This window comes from Microtus ochrogaster, unplaced genomic scaffold (assembly GCF_000317375.1).
Source record: "Microtus ochrogaster isolate Prairie Vole_2 unplaced genomic scaffold, MicOch1.0 UNK12, whole genome shotgun sequence".
In the NCBI taxonomy this organism is placed as follows: Eukaryota; Metazoa; Chordata; class Mammalia; order Rodentia; family Cricetidae; genus Microtus; species Microtus ochrogaster.
Window position 1 is genome coordinate 5,878,582 of NW_004949110.1, and position 15,220 is coordinate 5,893,801.

Sequence of the window (15,220 nt, forward strand, 5' to 3'; positions counted from 1 at the left end):
TCTCTGTGAGTTCGAAGCCAGCCTGGTCTACAAGAGCTAGTTCCAGGACAGGAACCAAAAGCTACGGAGAAACCTTGTCTTGAAAATCCAAAAAAAGGAAAAAAAAAAAAAAAGAAAAAGAAAACCTTACTCATGACTTAGGAACCAGGAATTGTGGTGCACACCAGTAATTTGAGCACCTGAGAGACAGAAGCAGGAGGATCACCACAAATCTGAGACTAGCCTAGTTGCAGAGCAGCCTGGTTTATATAGTGGGGCTTTCTTTGTCTTGGAATATCCCACAAATTTTAAATTTTTAAATAAAAACAAATGCTTTTAATCCCAGTATTCAGGAGGCAGAGGTAGGCAGATCTCTGTGAGTTCAAGACTAGACTGATCTACCTGGAGAGTTCCAGGCCAGCCAAAGATACATAGTGCGACACTCTCTCAAAAGTAAATAAAATAAAATTTAAAAAATTCAGAGAACATGTATTTTATACATATGTGACTATATTAGTTGTTTAAATAACTGAACATTAAAACTAATCTTAGACCAAGTATATATTTTGCAGTGATAGATTTTATTTTTATAAATTCACCCACGTAAGATGGGCAGTGGTGGCGCATGCCTTTAATCCCAGCACTCGGAAAGCAGAGGCAGGTGGATCTCTGTGAGCTCGAGGCCAGCCTGGTCTACAGAGCAGGTTCTGGGACAGGCTCTAAAACTACACAGAGAAACCTTGTCTTGAAAAAACAAACAAATAAATTAGTTAATTCCCCAACTTGACAGCTCTGCCTTTTGTAAGTGTTTTAAGTTAATTTTTTTTGTTGTTTTGAGTTCATTACACCTATTCTTTCCCCTTTTGGTATGTGTGTGGTGGAGGGGGCGTTGTTTGTTTTGTTAGACATTTAGATCTGGAATTACACAAATGTCTAGGTTTAGATATACATCTGGATATGTATATCTATACAGAAATACATATATAGATATTCATTATGGATATGGCATTTTAAAATGCTGCATCTTGATGAAATAATCAAGAAAGGAAGTATTGATTAAAAGATTCTATAAGTCAGTAGTGGTACTTGCTTGTGGTCCCAGCTGCTCAGAATGCATAGGAGGATTGCTTTAGCTAAGATGTTTGAGGCCAACTTATCAAGAATGTTTCAGAAAGGGAGGTGGGGTATTCCAGTCTTTAATCTTCATGAGAAGTTAGAGAATAGAAAAAGATACAACAAAGAAAAAAGCAGACAAAACAGAGAGCTGCCAGTGATGGTAGGAGAATGTGCTGTTCTAGAAGATAAAAGTTTGGAGACATCTTCTCTTTGTAATCTGTATTAAATGCTGATGACAGCTATAGTAGTTTAAGAACTGAAAACTACCCACTGGCTACGGAGACAATAGTTGACCTTGACAAGATCAGTTTCAAACATTTATCAAAAATATAGGAAGAGAGAAAGAAAAAAAGGCAAAAAAACCAGTTCTTGAGGAATTTTACTATCAAGCCCAAGAGAAGAATGGGAGAGGAGCTGGGACATAAAGAACAGTAAAACTTAATTTTAAAAAATAGCAGTATTTCTATATTGCCTGGGAACAGATCATCAGAAAGGAGACAGTGATAATGTAGAAGTGAATATAAGGTACATGATTTGCCTGATAGTGTTTATTTTTTTGAAAGTATCAGAAAAACATGTATCTGTTGCACATGATTATTTTCAATAGAACAGAAAAAGAAGAATACTATGTACTATAAGATATAATACCCTAAATTATTTGTCTTGTTTAAAAGATGGGTATTAGTGACAGGAAATCCTTCCCCCACACCTTGTTTAAAAACATCAAAATCAATTTCTCTTCCTCTTTCCTCTTCCCCTATTTCTCCTTCCCCTCTCCCTTCCTGTCTCTCCCTCCTAGCTTTTCTGTTTTTTTTGTTTTGTTTTTTTTTTTGTTTTGTTTTGTTTTGTTTTGTTTTTCGAGACAGAGTTTCTCTGTGGTTTTGGAGCCTGTCCTGGAACTAGCTCTGTAGACCAGGCTGGTCTAGAACTCACAGAGATCTGCCTGCCTCTGCCTCCCGAGTGCTGGGATCCTCTTAGCTTTTCAGACAGGCTCTAATTATATATTTATCCTTGCCTCAAATTCTAACCTATTTCAACCTTCTGAGTGCTGGTATTACCAACATGTACCACAATGCCGAGCTGTGTGTGTTTTGTTTTGTTTTGTTTTGTTTTGTTTTTTTGGTTTTTTGAGACAGGGTTTCTCTGCGGCTTTGGAGCCTGTCCTGGAACTAGCTCTAGACCAGGCTGGTCTCGAACTCGCAGAGATCCGCCTGCCTCTGCCTCCCGAGTGCTGGGATTAAAGGCGTGCGCCACCAACACCCGGCCATGTGTTTTGTTCTTTACTGGAACAAAATAGAATCATTCAGACTCTGAACTTGACTAACAAGTTGGTGGTTTGGACTTTTTAAATTGTTTTGTTTGTTTGTTTTAAGACAGTGCCTCCCAATGTAGACCAGGCTAGTCTGGAATTCCCTGTGTAGTCTGTGGTCTCAAGGCCATGGTTTGGAATTTATAGACCTCCTTGTGTCTCACTGTCCCTAATGCTGGGGTTAAAGGTGTGCTCTTCTGTACCTTGGTATGAACTGATCCTTAACATTTGCATACTATTTGGTTGGATTTTAAGCTCAGTTTTTTGTTTTTTGTTTTTTTTTTTTTTCCATTTTTCCCTAGGAAGGGTTTCTCTGTGTATCCCAGGCTATCTTAGAAGTCTTTGTAGAACAGGCTGGCCTCAAACTCAGAGATCCACTTGCCTCTCCGTCTGGAATGCTGGGATTAAAAGTGTGTGCCACCACTGCCTGTCCTTAAGCTCAGTATTTTATATCTAGAAGTTAAGGTGTCTTAGTTTATACACTCTTTTGGACTTCTAGCTACTTTCATTTTAACTCCAAAGTCTCAGGGTCAGGGCCTGGGTGTATAGCTCAGTTACAGAGTGCATACTTAACATGTGTAGAGGGGTCAGTCCTTAGCACCAAAAGAAATACTCTAAGTAGTGTAATTTTGTGAATATAGAAAATTCTTTTTGTTTCAAAATAGTTATTAATTTTATATTTTAGGGGCTATTTTACAGGATCTGGCATCGTAATTAAGTATTGTCTTAGCTATGTGACCCCCAAGTCTGGTACCTTAATGTTTCAGATCATTGAAATAGATGTCCTAAGGAAGTTTGGAATCTTAAAAGTTTTCATTTGTCTGTTTCACTGTGGATTTACTATTGTAAAATGTATTTGTAGGAATTACTTTCTATTTATGACTGTAGAGAGATACAGAGCAATGGCCCAGGTCACCAGTTGTGGAAGAGATTTCCTGAGCATGTCCGAGAAATATTAGAACCTCATCTCAATACTAGGTAATGTCTATTCATTTAAATTATTTTCACATACCTTTTTTAATTTTGTAAAATTTAATATTACCTTCATAGAGTTTTTAACATCAAACTATTTTTTTTGTGGCTGGGGTCTCAGTAAAGTGCCTGCTGTGTAAGCAAAAGGATCGGCATTCGGATCCATGAACCCATGTAAAAAGACAGACCTAGCACATGTCCATAAGTACTGTCAGTAGGGAAGTAGGACCCATAGGTTAGCCAGCCCTGTCAAACGGAATTTGTCTCAAAAAAATAAGTTTGTAGAGTGACTAAACACCCAGCATTGGCCTCTTTCCTCCACACATAACATACACGTGCATTCACCACACAAATACAAAACAATAAAAAGTAATCTAAGTATATTCTTATGTGTGTTTTATGCCCATACTCATTTAAAACAAGAAGTAAAGTCAGCTCCATTTAGTTAAATTTTATAACTTTAAATATTTAGGACTAATTCATTGAAGTTAAAAGGATTTTATATCAGTTCATTCGTCAGTAGTGCTTTGAAATATCTACACTGAGTATGAATTGGTACTTTTGCGTTCATTGTTTATGTGTACGAGGATAGACTTGTGCCTATATGTGTGGAGGCTACAAAGGCTGGTGTCTTCCTCCATCACGTCTCTCTTTATTTTAGATAGGCTTTCTCCCTGAGCTTGTAGCTTACCAATTAAGCTGGTTGCAAACCAGAGGGATCCATTCATTTCTGCTTCCCTTGCTATGAGACTGCAGTTGCAAAATTTTATTTGGATGCTAGACATCCTAACTCAGGTCTTCATAAACTTGCATTTGGAAGTATTTAAATAAAGAAATGTAAGCGTTTAGAACTAGTCAAAAATCCCAATTATAGATTTTCATCCTTCCTGATTTTCCATCATGAATATCTTTTTTCCCCTCTACTTTAAAATTGTGTTTTCTAAACCGGGTACACACCTTTAATCCCAGCACTTGGGAGGCAGAGACAGGCAGATCTCTGAGTTTGAGGCCAGCCTGGTCTACAGAGGAAGTTTCATGACAGAAACCAAAGCTACAGAGAAACCCTGTCTGGGGGGGGGGGGAGAGTGTTTTCTGTTTATTTTTTCAATAACTTTGATCATTACAATTACTAATTTTAAATTTTGGATTTTTTTTAAACCGAAGTCTTTAATTTTAGGTACTTAAGGTCATGTAATTATTAAATACATGACCTTAGGAAAATCACTTCTTTGAAGCCTAGTCAAGTACCTATAGTTCTACTGAAATTTCTTATAAGAATCCTAAATCTTGTATTTGTATTTGCTGGATAACTATTTTATATTTAAAAACATTTTTTGCAAGCTATGTATTTCTTCTGACTAGTACTATTAAAGATATGTCAATATGGAGTTTAAATTAAAATTTGGCTTTTCTTTTTTGAAGATTCCACACATTCTTCTCTTCATTCCCTCTCTCTAGCTCCCCTCACTATGGTGTGGGAGGTCCTTCTGTCTATGTGTTGTTTTTATTGGGTAGTGAATAAAGAAACTGCTTTGGCCTATAGCAAGGCAAAATTTAGCTAGGCCGGGAAAACTAAACTAAATGCTGGAAGAAAGAAGGTGGGGTCAGCGAGATACCATATAGCCACCGCTTGGGAACAAACAAGAAGAAACCTTGTTGGTAAACCACAGCCACGTGGCAATACACAGTCTAATAAAAATGGGTTAAATTTAAAGATATAAATTAGCCAAAAATATGCTTAAGCTATTGACCAAACAGTATTACAAATAGTTTGGCTTATGTATAATTATTTCAAAATCGGGCAGGACAAAAACCTCATACTACATCTCTAGCTTTCCTTTTTAGTAGTCTCCTATATTCCCCAAGCTGGCCAGGAACATGCTTTCTTACCCATTCTGATATCAGATTTACAGTCTTATTTCCTTGGCCTTTTCAGTGCTGGTATTACAGGTGTGTGCTATCCTACCCAGCTTCTCCACTTCTTTATTCTATATTCTGGCACACCTCTATTTTTAAGACTTGTTACAATCTACCGGAAAGTTCATAGTGCTTTAAGTCATAGATATCTAAGTCTGAGTCTAGGCCCTATGTTTGCTAGTTCCTAAGTCTTGATTAAATTATTTAACAAATGTAACTTCTGGGTTTTTATTGTTATTTTGTTTTCTCTTTGGTTGGTTGCTCTGAGACAGCATCACAACTAAGGATGGCATAGAACTCACTCTGTACCCGGGCTGATCTTGAATTTGTGACAGTCTTTTTGTGTTAGCCTCTCCAGTGTTGAGATTGCAGGTATTAGCCACCTTGCTGACTGAATTTTAAGATGGGTCTTTCTAAATAAACCAGAAAGACCTGAAAATTGAGCTCCTCCTGCATCTGCCTCCAAAGTGCTAGAATTACAGGCATGCACCACTATGATTGGCTTTATTGTTTTCTTCTTAAAAATGGATATTTTTACTCACTCATATTGATTTTTATTAGGATTATAGGAAATAATAAAGCATGAATAGAGTGGCTGACACTTAGCTGATACTCAGTAATGAATGCCTTGTTAATCTCAGCTTGTTGAATAAATTCCTTGGATGGGGGGAGATAGTTTGTGGGAGTGGCTGTTTTTACTTATTAGGAAGTAGAAATCAGGCTGGGAGATAGCTCAGTTGGTAAATTACTTGCCTTGTATTATAAAACATGAGATTAATATCCAGAATTCTTGTGGAAAAAAAGTATTTGTGATGGTGCATTTTTGTAATCATATCACTCAGTAAACAGACATGGAGATTGTGGGGCTGGTCAGCCAGCCAGCCTAGCCTACTTGACAAGCTATAGACTCTGTGGGGTGGTGGTGGTACAGACCTTTAATCCCAACCGTTGGAAGGCAGAGAAAGGCGGATGTCTGTGAATTCAAGGCCAACCTGGTCTACAGAGTGAGTTCCAGGACATTTAGGGCTGTAACACAGAGAACCCTGTCTTGAAACACCAGAAGGGTGGGGGAGGGGGAAAGAGATTGAGAGAGAGAAAGTATACTGCATCTGAGAAGACACCCAAGGTTGTCTACTGGCCTCCACGTGCATGCACATTATTAATACCTGAACACACACTTACAGGCACACAAAAAGTAGAAGTGCACATTTCTGCTCAGTTTTAAGTAGTCATGTACAAGAAGTGACCTTAGGACAGTAATGAGAATTTGTTCATGATTTTTTTTTATTTTTCATATTTATTTGTGCTGTGCGCATATACCCACGCAACCTTATGTACATACGTTCTACAGCTTACTTAGAAGTTGTAAGGCAACTTATGGAAGTTGACTCTCTCTTTCCAACCATATTGGTTCTAGGGAGCAAGCAAGCTTAAATCATACTTGGCAGCAAGTAACTTTACTTGCTGAGCCATCACACTAGCCCAGGATATGATACATTTGTAACTTAAAGATTTAAGGAACTTCCCAGATGGTACCATTGAGCTTTTTGATATGTAGTCTCTAATCCTAGATTACAGGTGTAAATGATATCTATATTTGGAATATTTAATTTTAGAAACAGATAAATTCAGTGTAGTTCAAAGTTGCCCCAGAAATAATTTGTGCCAAAAACTTGAGAATGTGACTAGCCAGAACCTGACTTGTAGTTCAAACCCATTGATTTTTTTTTTTTTTATGTTTTGTTTTGTTTTTTTCAAGACAGGGTTTTTCTGTGTAGCCCTGGCTGTCTAGGAACTCAGTCTGTAGAACAGGATGGCTTTGAACTCAGAGATTTGCCTGTCTCCTCCTCCCAAGTGCTAGGATTAAAAGTGTGTGCCACTACCACCTGGCCAAACTCACTAATATTTTAAAACTAAATTCACATAAGCATTTTAGTTCCATAAAAAAAAATTTCACATAAAAGTTTTTCTCCTCTTTTAGAGTTGAGATGCGGGATTTCTTATTTTTTAAAACACAGAATATAGTAAAATGAGTCTTGCTTGCTGGAGACCTAGAGTATAGGGCAACTATTATATTTATCAATTCCTGAACTTACATGATGATGAACTTACGTGAAAGAACCATGGCTTTGAGAAAGTCCTGCAGCTATGTAGTTAGTTGTAAGATGAGAGCTGTTTGAACTTGTTTAAGAAAATAAAATGCTAAGGACAAACAGGAAAGTCCTATTGAACTAATGAGAGAGAATGGTACCAGCTGGGTTTACAGATTAAATTTTGAGAAAGACTAGTGGTTTATTTTTCCTATGTGAAATCAGAGGTACAGGAGATAAGATCATTGTCCAAAAGTGACAGTAGACATGGTACAGATAGTTTGAGGGGCCCTTATAATTTGAGTGAAGGAGAAAATTCTTTAGAAGCTAAGCATTCGATTAAGTGGTCCAACCAAAATGAAGTCAGTTATGGATTATAAAACCTGAGGAAGAAAGAATACAGCAGTGCACTGGAATTGTCAATTAATGTGCTAGTCAGTGAGTTTGGTGTATGCCCAAAATAGAGAATAATGTAACTGAGAAGCTTGAACTTGACTAGAACTTGATTGGAAGGCTCCAAGGGAGAGGTGTCTCACATCCTAAAGTATACACCTGAGAAGTTTGTAATGACCTCTTACTCCACCCTTAAGACAAATAGTAATAGAATAATACTGTCTTTTACCAGAATTCAGCAAATATAATACAGTACAGTTCTCAGTGAAGAGGTGCATTTAAATCCTTATATTCTCTTTACAATATTTTTCTTTCCTTTTTTTTTTTTTTCCGGGTTTTTCGAGACAGGGTTTCTCTGTGGTTTTGGAGCCTGTCCTGGAACTAGCTCTTGTAGACCTGGCTGGCTTTGAACTCACAGAGATCCGCCTACCTCTGCCTCCCGAGTTCTGGTATTAAAGGTGTGCACCACCACCACCTGGCTCTTTACAGTATTTCTAAATAATTTTTTCAAATTACAGATATAAGAGTTCCCAGAAGTCAACAGATTGGTCTGGAGTAAAGAAGCCAATTTACTTAAGTAAATTAGGTAATAACTTTGCAGAATGGTCATCATCTTGGGCAGGTTATCTTATAACAAAGGTAAGAGAACCTAGTTTAGAATTTATTCATTGCACAGAAATTCTGGAGGACTCCAGAGCATATACCTGAGTGCATAGCATACAAGAGGATATTTCAGGCTGACAGAATTAAAATAATATTTTAATTATTATCTTTACATATTTTATGAAAACAGTATATTACGGTTAGTGATACTTTTGAAAGAAGATGTATTATTTGTAATTTAATGAAGTTTCTTGGAAAACTAAAGGTGTATTATAATTTTTCCTTGTTTGGCATTTGTATGAGCCTAACTAATGAAATTAAACTGTGCATTCTAAGGAAATGCTTAAGGCATGTTTAAATATAACTTTTACTTTAAATTTACATTTCTGTTGTTAATTAATATTTTAAAATATTTCAAATATTAAGTGGCAATTTTAAAGCATTTTATTTAACTTTTTTAAGAGCACACAAAAATATGTGTGAAATGTAGAATATTATTAAAGTAACTATTTGTAGCTCCAATTAGTTTGTTTAGTTCTTTTTGTGTTTTAAGTCAAAATTTATTATTGAGTTAAAAATAAACCTTTAAACATTTTCTAACAGTTCAGTAATCATAAGAAGATTATATCATACATTTGACTTTAAATTAAGATCTGAGGATTGTATGTTGATTTAAAGTATACATGATTTGAACTTTTTATGCTCAATTAACTTAATTTTCTATTTCTTGTTTTTTTTATCTTATAGTTTGTGATTATACACTGCTTAAAGTACCAGTCGCATACTTAATGTGCTGACTCACACTTTTTTGTTGCTTCACCTAAGGAATTAGCACACCAAATTTAACAATAGCTAAATAAGATATATTATAATTAGGAAAGTTAATCTATAACACATTGAAAAAGAGCTGTAAAAGAGCTAAGGCTGTTTATACTAGTGTAAACTAGCAGCTAGCTCTTTGTTGCCTTAGGGGTCTCAGGCTGTCTGGCATTTGGGATTTAATTAGAGAAATCATCTGATGTTTTAGTTGCTTGAATGTACATCCTTCACTGCATGGACAATGACCTACTCAGTCATGTATTATCTCACATGATACATTTTAACATCCAATCAATAGAATAAAATGTATAAAACTACTAATCTTTCTTAAACCATTTGAGTTTACAGGTTCGGCATGATCTTGCCAGTAAAATCTTTACATGCTGTAGCATAATGATGAAGCATGATTTCAAGGTCACCATCTATCTTCTTCCACATATTCTAGTATATGTCTTGTTGGGTTGTAATCAGGAAGATCGGCAAGAGGTGAGTTATTTGGTTTCAGACAGGTGACACAAGTTCTGAACAAGTGAAACTTTATTTCTCTAACATATTAGTATTAGAAGCTACAGAGAAGAGGCCAGTAAGATGGCTTGATGGATAAAGTGCTTGCCACACAAGACTGATGACCTGAGTTCAATCTCCTGATTCCACAGTGGAAAAAGAGAACCAAACCCTAAAAGGTTTGCCTTTACCTTCACATGAACACTGTGGAACCCTTGTAATCACACTCTCACATATACAAATAGTAAATTCCAGCACTTGGGAGGCAGAGTGGTAGGAGCATCAGGAGTTAGAGGTCATTCTCAGGTATGTATCCAGTACAACTTGTATTACATGAGATCCATCTCAAAAACAAAAGCCAAAATCTTGTCTTACTAGCTTTAAAAAAAATGTTTAATACAAAAAGCCTAATAACATTATCAGTATATTTAACTATTTGCTCTGAAATTAATTTTAATCTTCCTAAATTTTTTTATTTAAATATGGGCATCACATATATTTGCAGGTGCCCAGGGAGACCAGAAAAGGGTGTCAAAATCCCTGGAGCTGGAGTTATAGGCAGTGTGAGCTGCCTACCTCTTGTGTGTCTTCTGAACTCCCATCCTCTGAGTGAGCAGCAAGCACTTTTAACCACTGAAGCATCACTCTAGCCCTTTTTAATCACTCTTTTATGTGTATGGTGGTTTGCCTGCATGTATGTCTGTGCACCATATATATACCAAGTGTCCACAGAGGCCAGAAGAAGGTATTTGATCGCCTAAGACTGGGAGTTATAGATGGTTGCGGGTCAACATGTGGATGCTGGTAATTAAGCCCAGGTCCTCTACAAGGACAGCAAATGCTCTTAACCACCAAGCCTTCTTTCTAGCCACCTGTTTAGTCACTCTTAATCAGTTTTTTCTCATTGATTTAGCTATAGATAAGAAAGATTTTTATTAATCTACTATTTTAATTATTGCTATAATGTTTGGTCCTATATATCATACATTAATAAAATGTTACTATATGGATGCATTATTAACTATAAATTAAATATTTAGGTTTATGCAGAAATTATGGCAGTACTAAAGCATGATGATCAGCATGCCATCAGTACCCAAGACAGTGCATCTGATCTGTGCCAACTGAGTACACAGACTGTGTTTTCTATGCTTGATCATCTTACCCAATGGGCAAGGCACAAATTTCAGGCATTAAATGCTGAGAAACTTCCACAAAATAAACTAAAAGGAGGTAAGGTCAACTTAATGTGTGAATATTTTCTTGTAATTTCCACTGGTTAACTTGTCCTTGTATTCTACAATTTAAGCATTAGAGGGTTTTTTGTTTGTTTGTTAAAGGCACTGTCTCAATATGTAGCCTCAGCTGGCCTAAAATTTCAGTATATATACCAGGCTGGTCTCAAACTCAGAAATCTGCTTACTTCTGCCCCCCGAGTGCTAGGATTAATGGTGTGCTCTATCATGCCAGCAAAGCATTAGTTTTATAAAGTCTGATTTTTTTCATTTGTTTTTGTACTATTGAGGATGGAATCCAAGGGCTTATACATAGAAAGCAAGCATTCTACTACTGAACCACACCTCCAGCCTATGTGCATTTTTAAGTTGTAATAATATACACTTTTCACTGAGGAAAAAGCAGTGAATGTATATGACCTCACTTTAGGATTAGGCTGTACTTCAGAGATAGAATGCTTATCTAGTATGTTAGAGACCCAGGGTTTTTACATCCAGAACTGCAAAAATAAAAACAAAAACAAAGAAACTGCTCTTTTAAGTTCTTACTCTTATACCCATGGACGAAATATGTACCTAATTTTTGTATATAAGATTTGGTGAGGATTGATGAGATGATATGCATGAGTGTTAAGTTGTGAGCTGTGAAGGAGATGATAGGGGGATGATAGGGGGATATTGTGCTTTGCTACCCCTCACTGTTAGCCCATTTGCTCCCCATGCTTCAGTGTATTAGTTTATGTGTGTCATTTTCACATCTTTAAGTTTTAAATGTTGAAGAAGATTCTTATTTCATTTGCTTTATTTTCCTGGGTTCAAGTAGTGTCTGTTTATCTAGAAGAATCTGCAAACACCCTGAGCATGCTGTAGTACACACAGTGTTAGAGCTACTAGTCTGTAATCTTGTTTTTATGGTATTACAGCTTTCACTAACAAGATTAATGTTAAATGAATCTCTTTAGAGTTACCCTACCAATTGGCCCGTGAACATTTGGTGACAAGAATTATATTGATCACACAGTAATGAATACTTTTCATGGTTTTGAACCACTTTTTTTATTGCTCTTGCAGTTCATAGATGGTTATAATCACATTGCTACTGTTATCCCTCAGCCATTTTCATGGCTGTTAAATTTTTCTTGCTAGGTTTTGGGGCTACTTTAAAACTGACAATCTGATAATTACTAAACAGAAATCCACTTATAAAATTTGTAGTTTGTAAGCCACTCCCTCCCTTACTCATATACATATTAAGGACAATAGGTTATTGTTTAACAAATTTTTCTATATTTGCAGATAATTACCTGTTTTCAGGAATGTTTTTCTATGGAATATTATTAAGTAGCAATTAAGTGTTTGCTCCTAGTTTTGTTTGTGAAATCTTATTGTTAAAAGCCAGCACTAACTTGATTGTTACTTTCATTACACTGCAGTTAATATTCCATCTAACACTTGGAGGCAAGGAATACAAATGGCCCAGAGAACTTTTCCCTAAAATGAACAAAGGCCAGGACTCATCCTCAGCACTCAAGGAGGAAAATAAAATCTTCTATAAACTTCAAAATAAAAAGACCTCTTCTATAATTCTAAACTTTCTTTACTGAATAATTGTATCTTATCAGTATTTTGTAGTAATAAGTAATAAATAATTTTATTCCTTTTAGTTTTCATATTTTTAAACATTCAATCATATTTTTGCATTTACTACTTGAAATAACTTGTAAGGAAGGCAAAATAAGTATCGGTATTTCCCTTTAACATATGAGAATTGGGTTCAGTGAGTTGAATAATGTCCAGAGTTAAATTAACAATAATGGTAGAACTGGAGCAAGATTCTATGAGCAGTCATTTTGTTCTTTATTAAGATCAAACTATTAGTCCTTAATGCATTTGTATTATTTAATGAAAAAATTAAAGTTAAATGCTTCATCTTCTAAATTTTTATCTTACCAGTCTTTAATTACTTTTTTTTTAAATCCAGTATCAAATGTGAATTTTGAAGACTATCAGAGTGTAACTCGTTTTCTAGACCTCATACCTCAGGATACTCTGGCTGTAGCTTCCTTTCGCTCCAAAGCATACACACGAGCTGTAATGCACTTTGAATCATATATTACAGAAAAGAAGCAAAATATTCAAAAGCATCTTGGATTTCTACAGGTTTGAAATTAATATAGTGAATTTAATAATAAAAGTAGCATTGGCAGTCATGGTGATATTGTTAATTTTATTGACTATTTCAGACACTGTGCTAAGTACTAAATATTTGTAATACTTTTAGATGTTTACGGATAATGGGAAGAGATTGAAACAAATTTGGTAAAATATCTAAGTGTTTTGATGCATTTGTCTTGAAGAAGGGCACTGTATTGTCCTTAAGAGTAGGGAGATGACGGATCCAGGAATAACTTAATGTCAATGATGTTTAAAATAATCATAGTTATTAGAGATAGCTCCGTGGATTTGAGAAAGAGCATCTTGTACACAAACAGTAAAATGTCAGTTTTATAATGACATTTAGCAATGATAAAGGAAAGATCCTATGCCATAGAGAACCTTAGAGGATGTTTACTGGGGCAGTGGTATAATATCTTAGTTAAATGTCTATAGCAGTTGTGGAGGAAGAGTATAAACGGTTATAAATCAAGGCACTACTGTTGTCCTTGGCAGAGGCAGTGACCTAAGTTTAGGGTAAGTAAATAAGGAGTTGTGAGAATGCTGGTGAAACAAAGGTTTAGAAGGTAATATGCTGTGTGAGAAACAAAAGAGGACGTACATGGGACTAAGACAGCATACCTGCTTGTCCCAGTACTATTCTTGCTGAAAAGATCAGTGGCCTCCATGTTACCAAGTTCAGTCTTTATTTTCTTAAACTCACAGTATTATTTCATAGACCTTTCTATGCTCATCAAGACTTGATTTTAGCAGATTTGGTGTTACACAATGGTAATCCCAACAGTAGGGTGGTAGAGGCAAGAGGATCAGGTAGAGTTCAAGTTCATCAAGGCTATCATGGGCTTCATACAACTCTGTCTAAAACACACAAAACAAGTGTTTTATTATTGTTTTCTCTTTTAATCCGGGAGACATTTGCTTACCCCAGGATTCAGTTCTCTTTGTTTTCTCTTGCCAATGCATTTTTCCTACCCCGAAATCTACTTTATTGAGTCATAGCTGGTACAAAGAGTTGTGCTTGTACAACATGATGTTTGTAACTAACACACAAAAACAATCATCATAATAATACTAGAAATATCATTACTTCTAAAAATTCCCCCCATACTCTTTTTTTTTTTTTTTTGAGACAGGGTTTCTCTGTGGTTTTGGAGCCTGTCCTGGAACTAGCTCTTGTAGACCAGGCTGGTCTCGAACTCACAGAGATCCGCGTGCCTCTGCCTCCTGAGTGCTGGGATTAAAGGCGTGCGCCACCACCGCCCGGCTCCCCCCATACTCTTTATTGATGGATTGACTGATTTGTGCGTATATTAAAAGCATTTAACATCAAAACATTTATTGAACTCTAAACATACAATGCTGTGCTATTAACTCTAGTCAGTGTGGTTTATTCATCTTGTATAATGTTGTGCCATTGTGTAAATAATTCCCTAGTCTCCACATCTCCAACCTCTGACAAGTACCATTTCTCCTCTCTATTTTTACGAAGAACCTAAAGTAGTGATCATATGTATCCATCCTGTGTCTGTCTTATTTGCCCTACAGTTCTTGAAGAAAAAGAACTTAAAATTAAGTGCTTTTTCCTCCCTGTAGTCTATTTGTAATTTCATTTTGCTTTTATAGGATTTTATTATTAGAAGGTAATTCCAGCAAGAAACATTTTCAAAATTGTACGGTTATAGCAATATAACAATATAAATATAGCATACATATGTCCACCATCTGAATTCCACAATTAACATTTTTTTAGTATTTGCTTTATCTGTTCATCCATCCCACACTTGACCTTCAGGTTTGCTTCGGCTTTTTTTGTATTTTAGTATAAGTTGCTGGCATTTGTGTTTTAGGTATGCTTTATTCCTAGTTTTCCCCTCCTCCCATAATAAACCCTGAACCCAGATCAAATATCTTAAAAGTAGTGAGTGGCATTTATCAATATCTTCTACATTTCATATACAAATAAATGAGCTTCAAGGACAGAGCAGCAAGTACTTTCGAATGCTCATGTTTGCTCAGTTATCTGAATTCCACATTAGTGAGCTGTTCATTTGTGGCATCTTATGTTCTTTCACAATTGGTTGCAGAAAATGTGGTGGTCAAGATCAAAT

At 35.9% G+C, this 15,220-nt stretch overlaps 1 protein-coding gene across 1 annotated transcript in view; it reads left to right on the forward strand.

The window, feature by feature from the left end:
• Atr (ATR serine/threonine kinase) overlaps positions 1–15,220 on the forward strand; it is a 105,181-nt gene that overhangs the window by 43,468 nt on the left and 46,493 nt on the right. The window contains exons 24-28 of the mRNA XM_013353571.2: positions 3,267–3,382; positions 8,295–8,415; positions 9,547–9,684; positions 10,743–10,935; positions 12,919–13,097. Of these exons, the coding sequence (XP_013209025.1) occupies positions 3,267–3,382; positions 8,295–8,415; positions 9,547–9,684; positions 10,743–10,935; positions 12,919–13,097 (747 nt within the window). The remainder of the gene's footprint in view (positions 1–3,266; positions 3,383–8,294; positions 8,416–9,546; positions 9,685–10,742; positions 10,936–12,918; positions 13,098–15,220) is intronic.